This window comes from Chlorocebus sabaeus, chromosome 24, assembly GCF_047675955.1.
Source record: "Chlorocebus sabaeus isolate Y175 chromosome 24, mChlSab1.0.hap1, whole genome shotgun sequence".
NCBI classification, from domain to species: Eukaryota; Metazoa; Chordata; class Mammalia; order Primates; family Cercopithecidae; genus Chlorocebus; species Chlorocebus sabaeus.
This window is the reverse complement of record NC_132927.1, coordinates 21,691,283-21,710,654: the sequence shown is the minus strand read 5'-3', so window position 1 is coordinate 21,710,654 and position 19,372 is coordinate 21,691,283. Positions and strand designations below refer to the sequence as shown.

Below are 19,372 nucleotides of genomic sequence, written 5' to 3'. Positions count from 1 at the left end.
ATAATGCTAACTTCAAAAATTATATTCAACTGTTTCTTATGCAAGTAGGGATTAAACGGTAGACAGAATAACAGAAAGCATACAAGAGTTGCTTAAAAAGAGTGAGAAAACAAAGGGAACAGTTAAATGTACTTTATGTAATTTTATCATATAGAAAACACAAAATGTACACATTGCAAATAGGTAAGAGTAGACATTTAAGTATTTGTTAAATCTGAAATGTCTGTTGTATAGATTCATTTATGACAGAAGACAAAATTAAAACAAGTAGGAAGTTAAAGAGAGGCAAATTTTATCTCAATTTAAGAATATTTTCACCAGGCGTGGTGGCTCGTGCCTGTAATAGCAGCACTTTGGGAGGCCAAGGCAGGAGGACCACCTGAGGTCAGGAGTTCAAGACCAGCCTGGCCAACATGGTGAAATCCCATCTCTTCAAAAATACAAAAATTAGCTAGACATGATGGCAGGTGCCTGTAATCCCAGCTATTTGGGAGGCTGAGGCAGGAGAATCGTTTGAACCCGGGAGGTGGAGGTTGCAGTGAGCTGAGATCGCGCCATTGTACTCCAGACTGGGCAACAGAGAGCCCGTTTCAAAAAAAAAAAAAAAAAAAAAAAAAGAATATTTTCAAGCAAAAATAATTCTCCAACAAGGAATCTGGCTGCCTTGTAAGATAAGTATACAAAGGCCAGGCACAGTGGCTCACACCTGTAATCCCAGCACTTTCGGAGGTCGAGCCAAATGGATCACAAGGTCAGGAGTTTCAGACCAGCCTGGCCGGCATGGTGAAACCCCGTGTCTACTAAAATACAAAAAATTAGCCAGGCATGGTGGCACATGCCTGTAGTCCCAGCTACTTGGGAGGCTGAGGCAGGAGAATTGCTTGAAGCCGGCAGGCAGAGGTTGCAGTGAGACGAGATTGCGCCACTGCACTCCAGACCAGGTGACAGAGCGCGACACTGTTTCAAAAAAAAAAAAGTATACATATACTTTAAACCTCTCAAAAGCCCGTCTCAATTCTAAAATTCTATCATTAAAATTTATCACAGGCTGGACACAATGGCTCACGCCTATAATCCCAACAAATGAGGCCAGGAGTTTGAGACCAGCCTTACCAACACAGCAAAACCCCATCTCTACTAAAAATACAAAAATTAGCTGGGCGTTGTGGTACACATCTGTAACCCGAGCTACTCAGGAGTCTGAGGCATGAGAATCACTTGAACCTGGGAGGCGGAGGTGACAGTGAGCTGAAATTGCAACACTCACCACTGCACTCTGGCCTGGATGACAGAGCAAGACTGTCTCCAAGGGGGGAAAAAAAAGTTTGTTACAAAGTATTTTAAAATACCTAGTCATGTCAAGAGATTTCTGCAAGCAATTTTAATCACTAGATTTAATACTCCAATGAGATAAAGCTTTTAGATACATACTTTTAAGTATCTTAAAATCAACAGAAATTTTTTAAAAGTATAAAACTACACTCCTTAAGTTAACCCACAATTTTCACACAATTTCAATAAAGCACTAAAAAATGTTGAGTGGAACAAGAAAAAATCAAATTCCACTATTCATCTAGTATACAAAAATGCAAAATGACTTTGTAAAAAGATAATGCAGCAGGCATTTTCCTGAAAGATAATATAAGAAACTAGGAAGCTACAGTAATTACAAGTTTGGTACTGGCCAGGGAACAGAAAAATGGATGAACAGTACAGAGCCAAGAAAACAAAAAGAGATCAATGTATGTGAATATTTGGTGTGTGATATATAATAGGAAAATATAAAATAAAAATGTCTATCTCATGACAGATAGAAATTAAAGTCAGATAAATGAATAAGTGAAAAACTACAGAGAAGTTAGAACAAAATACAAGATTTATATGTTCTTGGCAAAATAGGCACAAAACTCAGAAACCAGTAAGAATTAAAACAGAAGCACATTAAGGAAAAATAAAACTCCATATGATAAAAGACACCATAAAAAAAGTTAAAGACATACCAACATTGGAGGAAATGTTTAATATAGAGATAAACAATTGAAGAACATGTGTGTATGTGTGTCTGTGCATGCATGCATGCGCACGTGGTGTAAGGTTTCCTAAAGAATAAAATAGATGTTACTGTCCCTACAGAACCCCAAATGATTCAGAAAAATAACCAGACACTGAAAACAGTATAGAGAAAAGGCGAAGAAGACAAGGAGGTAATGAAATAAAGACAGAACGTTTAGAAGAAGGTATACTTAATGAATGGTGAGAAATCTTCAACTTTCCCGCCTAGCTATAGGGACTTAAGAAGCTAGCTTTCCATTCCCCAGGTAAATAAAATTATCCTTTTCTAAAGAAACTGCTTGGCTCAGGAATAAGATATAAGGTTACTATCACTGGGAATCCACCAGCAAAAAAGAGTGGCCACATGATTACGCTACTGTGAAACCCTATAGGCCAACTGACAATGTCCCATACAAAACACACAGTGCTTCCATATAGGTTTTTTTTTTTTTTTTGAGACAGGGTCTCGCTCTGTCACCCAGTTTGGAGTGCAATGTCACGATCTCAGCTAACTACAACCTCCGCCTTCCAAGTTCATGCAATTCTCCTACCACAGCCTCCTGAGAAGCTGGGATTACAGACTCCCACAACCATACCCAGCTAATTTTTTTGTATTTTAAGCAGAGACAGGGTTTCACCATGTTGGCCAGCCTGGTCTCGAACTCCTGACCTCAAGTGATCCACTGTGCCTAGCTCATACAGCTTGTTAATATCTAATCTGTAATAGGAACAAAAATCCAGAGATCAGGTATCTCAGAGACGAAAATGAGTAAACAGAAAAATTTCAGAGGAAACAGTCCTGGGAACAGAGGAAAACCTCAACTATCCTTAGTATCGTCAAAGAAAACGAAAAGATATGCAGCCATGAAACAAGAACTGGAGAGTATAAAAAAAGGAACACTCAGAGAACAAGAAAGATTCTTGGATATTAAGAATCTGAGCGGGGAGCAGTGGCTCACACTGTAATCCCAGCATTTTGGGAGGCCAAGACGGGCGGATCATGAGGTCAGAAGATTGAGACCATCCTGGCTAACACGGTGAAACCCCATCTCTACTAAAAGTACAAAAAATTAGCCAGGCATGGTGGTAGGTGCCTGTAGTCTCAGCTACTCATGAGGCTGAGGCAGGAGAATGGCATGAACCCAGGAAGTGGAGCTTGCAGTGAGCCGAGATTACGCCACTGCACTCCATCCTGGGGGACAGAGATTCTGTCTCAAAAAAAAAAAAGAATCTGATGGAAGATGTTAAAAATCCAATACAAGAGTCAAGGAAGTACCTCAAAAAGCCAGATAGTCTAAGATATGAAAAATAGGAAGAAGAAAAGAAAAACTCAGTAATTAAGAGAGGAGGTCCAATATCCAACTATTAAAAACAACAGAGAAAATCAAGGCAAGGAAATTGTCAAAATAAGAATATCCATCATAATAACATTTCTAAGAATAGAAGGATATTAGAATCTCAGATTGAAGACTCACCTAATCACCCAATAATCACAATAAGAAAAAGAAAATCTATATCAAAGCTCATTTTTATAAAACTGCATTTACATCAGACTCAAAGAGAACATCCTAACAGCTTCCACGGAGGAAAAACATGTTACAGAAAGAGAATCTATTCTAGAAGAATGGTTTTGGACTTCTCAAAAGCAACAGCAGAAGCTATAAAGGAATAAATAATGCCTTCAAAGCTCTACAGAGAAAATAATTTTCAACTCCAAATTCTATAGCTTACCAAACCTTAAAATTATTTTTTCATCCAAGCATCCTTTAACAAGAAGTTACAGAACACACTCTTCTAAAAGTTGGACATAAAATCAAAAAAGAGTGAGATCTAATAATAAACTCTCCCAGAAGTGAGGTAAAGACATCTCCTAGAACCATGATGATACGAAAATCCCAAGACAACTCTTGTACAGCAGAACTAGAAGACCAGTCCAGATTATAGTAGAAAGGTTTCCAGGAGAGACAGCTCAAAAGAGAGGAAAAAATGGGACTTACACATTTTTTAACAGGTCTGATTATATAGAAAGCTATATTTAAAGCCTTCTACAAAGCTGTTGCAGAATATGAAAAAACCTTAAATGTTCAAAGAAAATTAGACAAGTGGGAAAAATGAGGGGCAGAGGAGGAGAAATTAAAAACCAAAAAGGTTATAAAAATGAAAGGGCAGTATGATGAAAAATATTTATAGGTTTTTGATCTTTTTTTTTTTTTTTTGAGACAGAGTCTTGCTCTGTCACCCAGGCTGGAGTGCAGTGGCACGATCTTGGCTCACTGCAACTTCCGCCTCCCAGGTTCAAGAGATTCTCTTGCCTCAGCCTCCCGAGTAGGTGGAACTACAGGCATGCGCCACCACACCCAGCTAATGTTTATTTTTGAGACAAGGTCTCACTCTGTCACTCAGGCTACAGTACAGTGGTACAATCACGGCTCACTGCAGCCTCAACCTCCTAGGCTCAAGCACTCCTCCCACCTCAGCCTCCCAAAGTGCTGGGATTACAGGTATAAGCCACTGTGCCCACCCTTATTTATGGATTTACAATGATTAAAAAAAAAATACTGAAGCTGATTATTGAAACCTATCCTGTAGCTATATTGGAAAAGAATGGGAAAACAAAGTGTAAGTGGGTTAAAATTCTCATTTACCGTAACAGATACATAATGTCTACAACTAACAGAGAAAGAAAGAAAGCAACGTAGATTTACTGTTATACACGTGGTGGAAAATACCAGAAGAAAGAGCTGAAATATTTGAAGGAAGGTGGAGGGGGTACTTTTTGTTACGAGCAGTAATTAGCTAACTTCTTAAGCAATATGCAAATACTTTTTTTGAAAACCGAAAACAAATACCTTAACAAACTACTGTAATCAAGAAAAAGATAATGTAATAGAAAACTGAGCAAATGATATCAACAGGTAATTTAAGAAATGGCTTATATAAGCATATGAGAAGATGGTAAACCAGGATGAGCAATCAAGATATACACAAATTAAAACAGAGATGCCACTGGAGGTAAAACAAACAAAAAATGTGGCACAGCTGTGGGAAAATGATTATTTTCATACACTGTGGGAGTTTAGAATTGATACCACTTTTGAAGGAACATGTGATAAAACTTAGCTCTGTGTTCCCTTTAACAGAAGTTCCATTTCTAGTGCATTCTACAAAAATATTGACTTGTACAGAGATGCTCACTGTAGCACTGATTATTTCCTACAAATAAGGATTTGGTGAAATATAGTAGAGTACTTTGGCTTATAAGTTACTTTTTATAAAGTATTATAAAATACTTTTTGTAGTGGTTAAAAAATATGGCAGGAAGAGATTCCCAAACACTGTTTAAAAAAAAAAAAGTCAAAGACCAATATGAAAACATACGCACAAATATGTACTTATACATACATCTGAAAGAACACACACCAAGCTATTAACCATGAGGAGTGGAACTGGGGATATAAGGGGTATGGAATGTAGGAGGGCTTTATTATCTGCATTTTCAAATCATAAAGCATAAGTTTATTATATGTATTATTTTTTTAACAATGGAATAGAAGTTAAACTTCCAGCTTAGCTTTCATGAGCTCTATTATCAACATGAGAATAATTATTTATATCATAAAATACATTTCAGTATCAATGTTCCACATACCCTCTTATTGTATTGTTTGTCTCAGGATCACCAGGGTCCAATGTTTCTTTTAAGAAGTTTATATAATGTATCCAAAGGTCAACACTAAGAGGTATTGCCTGAAGCCCCCGCCGATAAACCTAAGAAGAAAACAGCAAACTGTACTTCAAATATTTAATTATTTCTTAACAGAGAGGCAACACTGTGTTATCCGGTGAACCTTAGAAATACTAATTACTGGAATTTTGTTTAAATAATCTACCATTACCATTTGGGTGGAGGTTGGATAGAACATGGCAATGTTCTGATCCCCACGTGCAGAGTCTTGATCTTCAAAGCGCAGCAGTCCCTGCATTCTGACCGGGTTGTGTGGGCAGGCTTTGGGTTACAGACCATAGGGCACAGACCCATTAGAGCATCAATGACAGCGTCTGACCAAAAATGCAATAAGACGTAGCAAATGTGACTAGCAAACCAACTATATTGTTTGGAAAATGAGAAATAAATGTAAGTGAGAGAAAAGCCCTGCCCTACTTGTTAAGCTGCAGTGTAATACAGAGGCTTGCACTGCAAAGCTTGACAAACTGTAGAGGTTTAACGCACCTGCCAACAAAGAGAGAAAATATTAGCTACAAATGCCACAAGAGTGACAAATGCAAATAAATACCCTATAAAAATTGTTTGACCATAAATGGTAGGTACTGCCAGCCAAAAAAAAAAAAAAAATCTTTGTTATTAATTGGCTTACAGTACCTATTGGAGATAAGTTTATTCAGTGATGTACGCACCTCATCTGATGGTTTAATGTTGTCGTGCCGCTTTTCAAGGTCCGCATACTTTTTCCAGTAACCATAGCAATACGGATAGTGTATGAAAAATCTGTCAAATGCTTTCCTGGCAGCCATCAAGTGATTCTGATAAAAATGAAACAGTATTTAAATATCGTTGAAATTTCTGTCAAAAAAATATTTATTATTCCTTTCAAACGTTATTATCTAAAAAAATAATAATAAATGGCAGGTTTAAAAACTCCACATGCAGGCTGCTCTGCCGATGGAGCAGCCCTTCTTTTATTCCTTGACTTTTTTTCTTCTAAATGCAACTGAAACAGAAGAAACTAATTTTGTCAACATTTTCTTTCAACAATTTTACACACACACTTACACCTCAATTATTACAAAATATTAAGCTTTGACACTACTGACTCTCTACAACATACAAAAGCTATAAGCTATTTTCAAAGCTAAAAATGTATCTACCTAATGTTATTCAACTTCATTTGAAAATTATGAGTTGATTTTAATCATAAATAAGGTCTACTGTTTCATTATAAATTAACATGACTTGATTAATTTGTCCCTTCTGATATCATTTTAATAGTTACTAACCTCCTGTTCTACATATTGAAGCAAATATACCCAGCCTGTAAAATCCTGAGGATTATTTTCCACAGTTTTCCAAAATTTTTCATATTCTGGAGGGAAATTTGCTTCTGTTTCTGTCAGTGTCACTGGAAGGTCCACAGCACTTGCCATTTCACTTTCTTCTGTAGATGCATTCACATTGGGAGAGTCATCAGGTGACTGTTCCATTTCTGTAACATTCATAATCTCAGTACTGAAATCAGTAGGATGTTCTACCACTACCTCTGAACTATTGCCTGTGCTGCCATTACTAGAATTTCTGTATTCATCCATGTGAGAATTTTGCATATTGTCTTCAGTAAATGATCTGTGGAAACACAAAAAAGAGAAATATCTTCCAAATGCCAATAAAATTATTTGGTCTCAACAACATCTTTTAAAAAGCCCTAATTTGGCTATTAAAGAAATGTGATTCTTAATCCCCTACAAGTCAGAATCAGAAGGTTCATTAGTTTTTATATTATAAATAAAATTATAAATTCTTCACAAAACTGCCATTTTGTTGTTGGTATTTGAATAAAAACCATAACTATAGATTTGTTACCTCATTCATAAAACAAGTAAGTTGACTGCTACCTAACAAAGAAATACTATTTAAAATTCAATGTTTCTGATTTAGGTAAGAATCTGATTCGGTGCCCGAATGTTACCTTGCTATGAATCACTGGAAAACGGCATATTTTTAATAACTGTTCTGGAGGCTAAAAGTAAAACTGACAAAAATTCTGGTCATGGATACAAACATTTCAAAAGGAAGCTCATCACTTGGCTCAGGATAAAGTTTTAGAAAAGATAAATTCATATTGCTTAAATATATCTATTTATGAATTATAAATCCTGACAGCTAGGTTTCAAATTTATTATAGAAGATAAAAATTACACGAGGTCAGGAGATCGAGACCATCCTGGCTAACACGGTGAAACCCCGTCTCTACTAAAAATACAAAAAAAAACTAGCTGGGCGAGGTGGCGGGTGCCTGTAGTCCCAGCTACTCTGGAGGCTGAGGCAGGAGAATGGCGAGAACCCGGGAGGCGGAGCTTGCAGTGAGCTGAGATCCGGCCACTGCACTCCAGTCCGGGCTACAGAGCAAGACTCCGTCTCAAAAAAAAAAAAAAAAAAAAAAAAAAAAAAAAAAAAAAAAAAATTAAAAAGTAATTTTTAAAGTGAATAAATGTTACTTAAAACACATTTAAGGGGCCAGCCATGGTGGCATACAGCTGTAGTCCCAGCTACTCGGGAGACACTGAATCAGGAGGATCACTTGAACCCAGGAGTTCAAGGTGGCTGTAAGCACTGACCCTGCTACAGTACTCCAGCCTGGGCAACAGAGCCCGGCCCTAACTCTAAAAAACATACTTGAGAAAGGCTTACAGTCTGGATAATAACTGCACAACATATCTAAAATTATGTCATCTAATTTTTAAGGCTATAAGGTAACAGGGAATTACCCCTTTAAGGTAGTACCACATTATATTTTCATAATCACCTTAATCTCTTCCACTAATAGCCTGAATGGAAACCAAATCATTAAATTATAGGGCATGTCCATTTTTTTTAATGAGGAATTATTCTCAAAATTAAGCTGACCATAAAACTGATTTACTCTTAAAATATACTTAGAATATACTGCTGCTTATATATTAATAGTAATTAAAAAGATGATTAAAACTTTAAAGACAATAATGCAAATGAAGAAATGCAAATGACCAATAAACATATAAAAGAATTATATCTTTACTAATAGACATAAATCAAAATAATGAGTGTACCAAATAGCAACTGTACATATTTTATACGATAGAAATAATCAGAAAAAAACATATTTGTTTAAGGGCATTCATTACCAGCACTGTCGTATAGCAAAAATGGAGGGTATATTAAGAAAAAGATTGCTTTGGCCAGGCATGGAGGCTCATACCTGTAATCCCAGCACTTTGGGAGGCCGAGGAAGGCAGATCACCCGAGGTTGGGAGTTTGAGACCAGCCTGACCAACATGGAGAAACCCCCGTCTCTACTAAAAGTACAAAATTAGCTGGGCATGGTGGTGCATGCCTGTAATCCCAGCTACTCAGGAGGCTGAGGTAGGAGAATCTCTTGAACCTGGGAGGAGGAGGGTACAGTGAGCCAAGATCACGCCATTGCACTCCAGCCTGGGCAACAAGAGCGAAACTCCATCTCAAAAAAAAAAGAAGAATAAAAGAAAAAGACTGCTTTAATAAATGGTATACTCGGCCAGGCACAATGGCTCATGACCATAATCCCAGCACTTTGGGAGGCCGAGGCGGGAGGACTACCTGAGGTCAGGAGTTCGAGACCAGCCTGTCCAACATGGTGAAACCCTATCTCTACTAAAAATACAAAAAATTATCAGGGTGTGGTGGCACGCGCCTGTAGTTCCAGGTACTCGGGAGGCTGAGGCAGGAGTATTGCTTGAACCCGGGAGGCGGAGATTGCAGTGAGCCAAGATCATGCCGCTGCACTCCAGCCTGGGCGATACAGTGAGATTCCGTCTCAAAAAAAAAAAAAACAAAAACATAAATCATACACTCACATAATGGAACAATAAGAATTAAAAGGGAAATATGTATATGTGTATTGATACAGAAAAACATCCATTATATACTTTTAAAATACATATATATACATACACACATGCACTCACAGATTTGTAAGGATTTACACCAAATAAAATAAAATACAATAAAACTGACAGCTGGTGTTAACAGTTGTTCTCCATACAAAAGAGAGATGTGCCCTTTATTCTTTTTGCTCATCTGCAATTACTTAACTGAATGGGGGGAGAAGTTTTTTGTTATTTTTTTTAAAAGTCAGCTATATAATGACTGGATACTATTTTTTGTTTTGTTTTGTTTTGTTTTTGTTTTTACAACTTTATGACTACCATACTTTAAAAATCTGGGTTTCACTACCGTCTACGCAGAAATTTGCAAATCTGGCTCCACACAAGTTGTCTACGCAGAAATTTGCAAATCTGGCTCCACACAAGTTAACCAGTAAGCTGTTTAAAACTAATATAGATTGCTTACCGACTACAATGATTCTGAGGTCTAGGGAAGGGCCAAGAAAGTTATAGTTCTACCAAGTTCTCTAAATGATTCAGAAAAACAGAAACTTATTTGTGGGTAAACTCTGAAGAGTATAACTTTTGGATCGAAAAATATTATTAAATTTGGAAAGAGCTGATGATTTTTTGTTTTGTTTTGTTTTGAGACAGAGTCTTGCTGTCACCCAGGCTGGAGTGCAGTGGCGTGATCTCAGCTCACTGCAGCCCCCGCCTCCCGAATTCAAGCAATTCTCCTGCCTCAGCCTCCTGAGTAGCTGTGACTACAGGCGCGCACCACCATGCCCAGCTAATTTTTGTATTTTTAGGAGAGATGAGGTTTCACCATGTTGGCCAGGATGGTCTTGATCTCCTGACCTCATGATCCACCTGCCTCCGCCTCCCAAAGCGCTGGGATTACAGGCGTCAGTCACTGTACACGGCCGATGCTGACAATTTCTCTCTGGAAAAGTTGCACTAGTCATCTGGCAGACACTTTTAGTTGCCTACCGAATATCCCTTCTCACTATTTTAGTAATTTCCTTACTAATAAAAGACTGATTTCATTCAAAGCAGCAATATACTTAATCTCATGTAAGTGACCATAAAACTGAAAAGAACATCTGCTGCAGAGCTCTGAGAAAGCTTCTGCTTTTTTGATAAAAAGGGACAATCACAACTAGTATGGTTCTTTCTTCTACCAATTTATTTTTACCTTGGATTTGACCATATCTGAAACAATTCATGTCTATGAAGTAGTCTATAAGGGATTAAGAATATTAAGAAATACCAGCTGTGACATCATCAAGCTGCTAACAAAATGCCACCTTTCTATTGTGTGAGGAAATAAATTCCTATTTGTTTAAACTACTATCAATATACAAATTTTCTATTACTTTGAGACAAAATGAATTCCTAACCAATTAAGTCATCAACAGTGCAGGAGACTGTCCACTGCTTTATATCCCCGTCAACAATAGGTATCACTTGCTCATCTAATTTTTTTTTAACAAAGTAGCACCTCATTTTTTTGATTTTTCATTTCCTTAACTAGGAGTGAAGTAAAATTTTTATTTCTTTTTTTCATAAATGCCTTTTCACATCTTTTGTCCAAATTTTCTGTTCATTACTAATTTTTTTCTTATTGGTTTGTATACGTTCTTCATAAACTAAGAAAGTCAGATCTTTGCAAAATACATTGTAAAATATTATTATGAGTTCGTCATATTAGTTTTACATTTGGGGGCGTGTGTCTATGTGTGACCCTTTAAAATTGTCACACAGATACAAAACCCAGATTTTAAAACATTTCCATCATTTCAAAATGTAGCATGGCCAGGCAAGGTGGCTCACGCCTATAATCCCAACACTCTGGGAAGCCAAGGTGGGTGGATCGCTTGAAGCCAGATGTTCCAGACCAGCCTGGGCAACAGAGTGAGATTCCATCACTACAAAAAAATGTAAAAGTTAGCTGGTGCAGTGGTGGGTGCCTATAGTCCTAGCTACTGAGGAGACTGGGGTGGGAGAATCACTTGATCACCCAGTAGTTCAAGGCTGCACTGAGCTACAATCACACCACTGTACTCCAGCCTGGGAGACAGAGCAAGATTCTATTAAAAACATGGAAAAAATAAAAAGAAAGACCAAAACAGTATGAAACTATTTTTTTCCTAAGAAATAATAAATTTTAAATGTTAAAAGACCTTCTGAGTCTGAATGTCATTGAAAGAATCAGCTATAATCAGGTAAATCTAAGGAATACACAAAAACATGAAAGGAAAAAATGGGACATGTGGCGATAGGGGAAGGGGACAATAAAATTTCAATGCCTGGCTGGTCACAGTGGCTCACGCCTGTAATCCTAGCACTTTGGGAGGCCGAGGCGGGCGGATCACAAGGTCAGGAGATCGAGACCATCCTGGCTAACACAGTGAAACCCCGTCTCTACTAAAAATACAAAAAAATAGCCAGGTGTGGTGGCGGGCGCCTGTAGTCCCAGCAACTCAGAAGACTGAGGCAGGAGAATGGCATGAACCCGGGAGTCGGAGCTTGCAGTGAGCTGAGATCACCTCATGTACTCCAGCCTGGGCCAGAGTGAAACTCCGTCTCAAAAAAATGTCAATGCCTGATGGATTTCCAGCACTATATTACATTCCTTGTAGTGACGTATAAGTGTAAGATAAGGCCCTTACTCACTAAGGTCTATTAACCAGGTAGAGAAAGAGCTAACACACAACACACACACACACACTCACTCACACTTGGAGATAAACTCTCAAATGAAACAAAGTGAAAGATTAGAAAAAAAATCATTTGAAAATGATAGCAATCTATAGATGAAAACCTCCGTGAAATATAATTAACTTTGAAAAATCATGGAATAATAGAAAAAGAATGGCAAAATATTCTAGAATGTGGAACAACCCATTAAACAACTCTCCTAGACAGTAGACAAGGTAGAAATCCTAGACAGTAGACAAGGTAGAAATGATGACTGAAAAGATGAGAGACAGAATGACCAGAATGAAGAGGTTGGTATTGAGAAGTAGAAGGGTAAAAGCAGAGTAAGTAGCATGGAGCCATATTACAGACACAAGAATTTGAGAAGAAATTACACAAAAAGCAAATCTAGCCAATGCATAATAAAAGAGAATCCAAAGTATTAGACTATCAGAAAAAATACGTTCCCTTCTAGTTGAATGAATGATTAGTGTCATCAACTTTTCCAAGTTTAATCACTTCAGACCCTAGGAAAAGGCAAAGTAACTTGTAAATTTATTTTGCTCTTTTTCCCCCTTCCTTCAAAGAAAAAGATACGTTTGAAGATTAATTTTCCAAATGCAAATTAGTCACCAATTTTTGGTTTTATACTTCGGAGCTCAGTTTAAAAACAAAATACAAAAAAGACTGTAGGCTGATACCTTCTGAGTCATTAACTAGCTACCCTAATTTCATACTTAAGTGAGACATAAGGGTTTCTTCTGGAATCAGCAAATTTACCACACCCCTGCATCTTCACAGCCTGTCAATTACTCCACACCCTACAATCACAGTGTTGTAAAAAGATTTAAGAACATCAACCTTATGCTTATAGAGATCATTTTGATGATTACTTCATAAATCACAGAGCCAAAAGAATACACCAAAGTTATTTTTTAATGAGTTACTCCAACATATTATTTACGTGTCAGTTATTACCAGTTTATTCTTAAAAACAACCAGTAACTTTCAACTAGCAACATAAAATGGGAAAAGGTACAGAATAGCTATCAAAAGAAATAAATAAAATGGACCAGGTGTAGTGGCTCCTGTCTGTAATCTCAGCACTTTGGGAGGCCAAGCAGGCAGATCACCCATGAGTTCCAGACCAGCCTGGGCAACATGGCAAAAACCATTCTCTACAAAAAATTCAAAAATTAGCCGGAGGCTGAAATAGGAGGATTGCTTGAGCCTGGGGAGTCAAGCCTGCAGTGAGTCGTGATTGTGCCACTGCACTCCAGCCTGGGTGACAGAGCCAGACCCTGCCTCAAAAAAAAGAAAGAAAGAAATCAAGTGTGATACTGACATAAAAACAGCCAAATAGACCAATGGAATAGAGAACCCATAAATAAACTCCCTTGTCAAATGGCTCTCAACAAAGTGCTAAGACTGCTCAATGAGGAAGGGATCGTCTCTTCAAATGGTGCTTGGAAAACTGGACATCCAAGTGCAGAAGAATGAAGTCGGGCCCTCGTCTTATACCACATGTAAAAATTAACTTCAAATGGAGTAAAGACCTAACTGTCAAGCCTAAAACTATAAAACTCCTAGAAGTAAACGGAGGGAAAAGCTTAATGATACTGGATATGGCAGTGAACTCTTGGATAATGCCAAAAGCACAAGCAAACAAAAGCAAAAACAGACAAATAGGGCTACATCAAATTTAAAAGCTTTTGTGCATCAAAGGACACAATCAGTGGAGTGAAAAGGCAACCTACAGAATGGGAGAAAATATTTGCATATCATATCTATAATAAGGGGCTAAGTAATCATTTCTCCACTGTATCAATAATTTTCAAACTGTAGACTGCTTCAGACCAGTTTCTTGAACCTTTCTTCAGAAGGAAAATAGAATAGAAAAAAAAATTTAGCACAGTGCTTTGCATAGTAAGAGCATATTGTTTTATGACACTTTAAATGTAATACACATACATGTGTAATTCAGCTATTGTATATTGAGTTGACTGGCACACACAGACACTCATTATTTCTGAAGAATCAATGAAAGCATGTCATCTGCACTGCTATAACTTCAATTACTAGTTATTAATGATAATAAGAGATGCTATTTATGGAGCAAATATTTTGTTAAATCCTACTTTCCTTTTTAAGGATGACAAAACCAAAATGCATTAAGGTTAAATAACTTGTCTAAATGTATACGAATCATAAGAAATAGAGCCAAGATTCAACCTCATCCTAACACCAAAACTCTTGCCTCTTCTCTATTAACTCATACAGCTCAGACATTCTATTTCTGTTGAGTTTTGCTTTCCGTTTTTTCCAATTCCGCTCCTTTCAGCTTAGGAATCTTAGTATATGCAGTTTCTTCTACCTGAATGCCTCATCCCGTTACCGGACACCACACTCTGACTCAGTGCCTTCAAACTAACTAAAGCCTAATCCTCTGGGCAAAGTTTGCTTTTTAATTTTTTTTTAAACAATTGCTCAGAGAGTAGTTGTTTTCATAATTAATCCAAAATTGTCTAAGAAATGCCAAACTCATAGTGGGCAAAGTTTAACATCACTTCCTGAAAAGTGTTCTCGTATCTCCCAAATAAGTTAGGTTGCCCCCAATCATGCCCCGACAGCATTCTTTTTCTCCATAGCACATAACACGTTTGTGATACTTGTTCAATGTGTATGTTCTCTACCAGATTACACATTTCTTGACAGTAAGGACCAGATCTACCAATACACAGGGATACAGTACACCTGGAGGCCTAGTATACACTCAATTCATTGAACAATAAACAAGTAACATTAGTCTTCAGTCACCCATACTAAAACCCAGTATATTGCTTTCATGACCAAATGGGAAGTGGTAAGTGCTTGGGCTTTAGAGGCCAAAAGAACAGACTTCTGGCTACTCATTAGGGAACTCTGAGCCAATTACTTAACCTCTGTAAGCCTCATTCACAAAATAATCAAACATACCTTGGTATAAAAATGAACGATCCCCTACCCCACAATGTATACAATTATGATCTGTCAATCAAAAATAATAATACACTCTGGGCCACGTGTGCAGTGGCTCACACCTGTAATCCCAGCACTTTGGGAAGTCGAGGTGAGAGGACTGCTTGAGTCCAGGAGTTCAAGACCAGTCTGGGTAACACAGGGAAACGCCGTCTCTACAAAAAAATTTAAAAACTAGCTGGATGTGGTGGCACGTGCCTGTAGTCCCAGCAACTTGGGAAGCTGAGGCAGGAGGATCACCTGAGCCCTGGGAGGTGGAGGTTGCAGTGAGCTGACCATGCACTTCAACCTGGGTGACAGAGTGGGATAATACACCTTAAAAAAAATTAACTATCTTCTTCTTTCCATTCACACTACTAGTGTTATAATTTAAGTATTTATTTTCTCCCCTCCGGATCAATGTTTTTCAAACTGCAGACTGCTTCAAACCAGCTTCTCATTTTGTAAATGTAGAAAAATATATACGCCAGAGTGCATGCACACCTTAAGGGCATAATGTTGAAGTACACACAAGTGAACTGTTTATTGAGTTAGAGATGTCCATATACATCTTATTGTGGGCTGCAGGAAAAAAAAAAAAAAAAATTGAGAAACACTGCTGCACTACTGCAAACTAATATTACTAGAATATTAAATTCCCTGATCAAAGCTCAACAGGAGTAAAAGGAAAAAAAAATTAAATGACAATGAGGCCTTGTCAGTTTTGTTCACTGCTGTCACCCTAGAACCTAAAATAATACTTGCTGTGTAACAGCACAATATCTCTGAATGATCTAGTCCCAACTTAACTTTCCAAAAATATTAATCTTACAATACTCCTCCTCATTGCCATTCCCAGAGCCCCTTAGATTCTTCCTTTCTGAGCCTTGACACAAGCTGTTCCCCCAGACTAATAAAAGTCCTCCCTTTTTCAACTCACCAAACCAGTCGATTCCTTTTCACTTTATTATATTATTATATATTTATTATTATTTTTACAATTTATTATAAAATCATATGATAGGCACAAAGGACACGAGTATAAAATGAAACATAACACAAAGAGAACATGCAATATATAAAAAAGTACATTTATCATACCTTTCACTTTTAGTATAGTTATGACATACATTAAATATTTCAGTGACAATTATGCAATCTTAAAATTTAAAAAGTCTTTTAGAGGATGACTTCAATTACCAACACTAAATTAAAAATGGGACATTTGGGCCGAGCATGGTGGCTCACGCCTGTAATCCCAGCACTTTGGGAGGCCGAGGCAGGCGGATCACCTGAAGTCAGGAGTTCGAGACGAGCCTGGCTAACATGGTGAAACCCCATTTCTACTAAAACTATAAAAAATTAAACGGGCGTGGTGGCGCGCATCTGTAATCGCAGCCTGAGGCAGGAGAATCACCTGAACCCGGGAGGCGGAGGTGGCAGTGAGCCGATCACGCCACTGTGCTCCAGCTTGGGCAACAAGAGTGAAACGCCGTCTTTTGACCTAATACCTTATTTTTTTTATTCTCTGTATGCTTCTTATTCCTGTAGAGGTACTTAAAAATTCTACCATTGACTATTCTTTTTCATAAACAGAGCAATACATAAAAATCCGAAGTCATCACTAAAGACTGAAAGGAGTTTTGGGTAGAGCAAAACAAGTAGCTTTGCAATACACAAATCTCATCCACAAATAAGGGAATCTGGAGATGTGGGATATAAGAAGAAAAGAGACTATCATAACCACTGGTTTTGGCAGCTGTTTTCAGGGGCTAAGTAGTCATAAGCTGACTTTTTAAGGTCTCTACATATTAAACACTGTGTTCTAGAAACTAGATTTTGTATATGCATTTACATAAATGTCTACACCATCTTCGGCTTTTTGGAAAACGTACCATTTGGCTGGAACTATACTACTTTCTTCCTCTTTTGGCTGTTTTTAAATTTTTTTAAAGTCCTATCTTCCATGAAGATTTGTTAAAACATACCACGAAAACAGCACATACAATTTTTATCATTTGACTTTTAAACATCTTCTTATTCAAGATACACAAGTAAAAATACTGAGACTTTAAACAAATAGTGACTCATAACCACCTATTAGCCATCTATGCTCAACTCCTACTTCAGAGTTCACAATCTAAATACTAGTCTTCTTTAACAGAACTCCCATCACTTTATCCCTGCTAGACAGTGAACAGTGGAAAGTTCCAACTTCTGCAACTCCAGAATGAGGTTATAAATCTAGAGGGAGGAGGAAAACCTGACAGTAAACGCTTGTTCTTTTCACTCCATTCAAGCTCCCATAGAGCCTAAAACACTTAAGTTCCAACATGAGTTTCATACTTCCCTGTCCGAAATTTGATTTCTCAAGCCTCACGCTTTCCAGCTGTAGCAAAGTTTATTTCTGAACAGATTAAATCAGTTGCTAAATAATCTGAAGTCCTCAAACAGAAGGCCATATGAATATCAAACGAAAAAAATAATATTTGAATCGGCATAAATTTACATGGTATTATGGCACCATCACTAATACACTGAGCAGTATTATTTATTAACTTCAAGAATTAATTAACTTAAAGATGTGATTTTGGAGAAAAACACCAGTGGTGGTCTCTGATTACCAAAGTTAAATATTCTCAAGCAGATTCCCTGAAAAAATCCTACCAGGATCTCTGATGTCTGTTTTTTCTGTTCTAAAGTATCCTGCCAAAAGCTTTGGGTGCTGTGACTTAGGGCCGCAAAAGTGTTGCTTATGTAGTTAGAAGGCAGAACGTGCTCTACAAGGCGCTCACATGCCTTAGTAATAGAACGTATATTATCTTCCCAATCCTCTGGCGGCTGCGAATGTGCTCCTTCCACTTCCAGCCATCCCAGCTGTGTTCCAGCTCCCGGGGAAGCAAGGGCTTTAGAATTACCCGCAAATATCTTCCTAAATCCAGGCGAAGGAGGTGGGGTTTTTTTTTACCTAACGCAGCCCTCAAGGGAAACGTTTGGTCTAAGAAAAAAATACCTTGCACCGCTCCACCCAACAGGTGGGAAGGAGAAAGGAATGGACAACTGGCCGCTGAGTCCGAGCCAGGCCTCAAACAGGGCGGGAGAGGGAGGCCGCGGCCACAGCGCGGCCTGAAACCGGGCAGGCCCTTTTCAGTCCCAAGTACCACCCTCCGCCCCCAGCTAATTTCAAGGAGCCCGCCCCAGCAGACCTTATAATGGATGCTACTCGATGCCATGAGCCGAAGCCTGTGACGACCTAGCCGAAGATGGCACTTCACCGCCTCCGTCCCCACAGCCACCACAGCAGCCGCCACCCGCGCCACGGCCGCCTGGTCCAGGGCACGATGCGCATGCGTCGGTGTCTCGGGAGGCGAAAAAGTCACGTGGGTTCGCAGCGCGCAGGCCTAGCCCTCCCAGGGATCGTGGCTGCCCCTGCGGCCCCAGCCCCGCCCACGCAGCCCCGCCCCACCGCCAGCGAGGGCGGGGACCGCTGCTCCTACCTGCTTTTCCCTCTATAGAGACTTCTTCCCAAAGGAAAGGAGGGTGTTTAGGGCCTTTCACTCGCCTGATCTTAAACACAGCGCCGTGACCCCTCCCCTCCAAAAACGGCAAAATGTCATTTTGGGGGTCAAATCTAAGGCTTTCCCAACAATTGTTCAAGCTTTCACACTAAAACATTTACCTAAAAACGGACAGAAATTCAGCCTTAAACCCACAAATCTCACGATGCTATGGACCTTGGGCTCACTCAGGTTTCCTGAAAACTAAACAATCGTGGACTTAGGGGTTTGGAGAACGGGCTATTGTTAAAGAAAAAAGTATTTAGTGACACTTGTTAAAGCACAAAAAGGAGGACTTTATTCAGTACCATCGCAATAGGTATGGGGACCACTGACTGCAACGGAGACTCTCAGTGGGGAAAGAGATATTGGGCTCAACTCCCCATACAGCATGGGCAAGTGGAGATTTATAACCAAAAAGCAGAGGTAAG

At 38.5% G+C, this 19,372-nt stretch overlaps 1 protein-coding gene across 4 annotated transcripts in view; it reads right to left on the bottom strand.

Annotated features, from left to right (window-relative positions):
- Nucleotides 1-18,724, bottom strand: part of PRPF39 (pre-mRNA processing factor 39) — a 31,467-nt gene extending 12,743 nt beyond the window's left edge. The window contains exons 1-6 of one of the 4 annotated variants that reach the window (XM_073010960.1): nt 18,591-18,694; nt 7,069-7,411; nt 6,469-6,594; nt 6,215-6,283; nt 5,949-6,111; nt 5,702-5,820 (exon numbers count right to left, since the gene is read on the bottom strand). In XM_073010960.1, the coding sequence (XP_072867061.1) occupies nt 5,702-5,820; nt 5,949-6,035 (206 nt within the window). In that variant the 5' untranslated portion in view covers nt 6,036-6,111; nt 6,215-6,283; nt 6,469-6,594; nt 7,069-7,411; nt 18,591-18,694. Of the gene's footprint in view, nt 1-5,701; nt 5,821-5,948; nt 6,112-6,214; nt 6,284-6,468; nt 6,595-7,068; nt 7,412-9,023; nt 9,107-18,590 lie in introns of those variants that run through there. The other 3 variants (XM_073010959.1, XM_007986584.3, XM_073010958.1) reach the window with 3 other exon arrangements.
- Between the last annotated feature and the right edge of the window lie 648 nt (nt 18,725-19,372).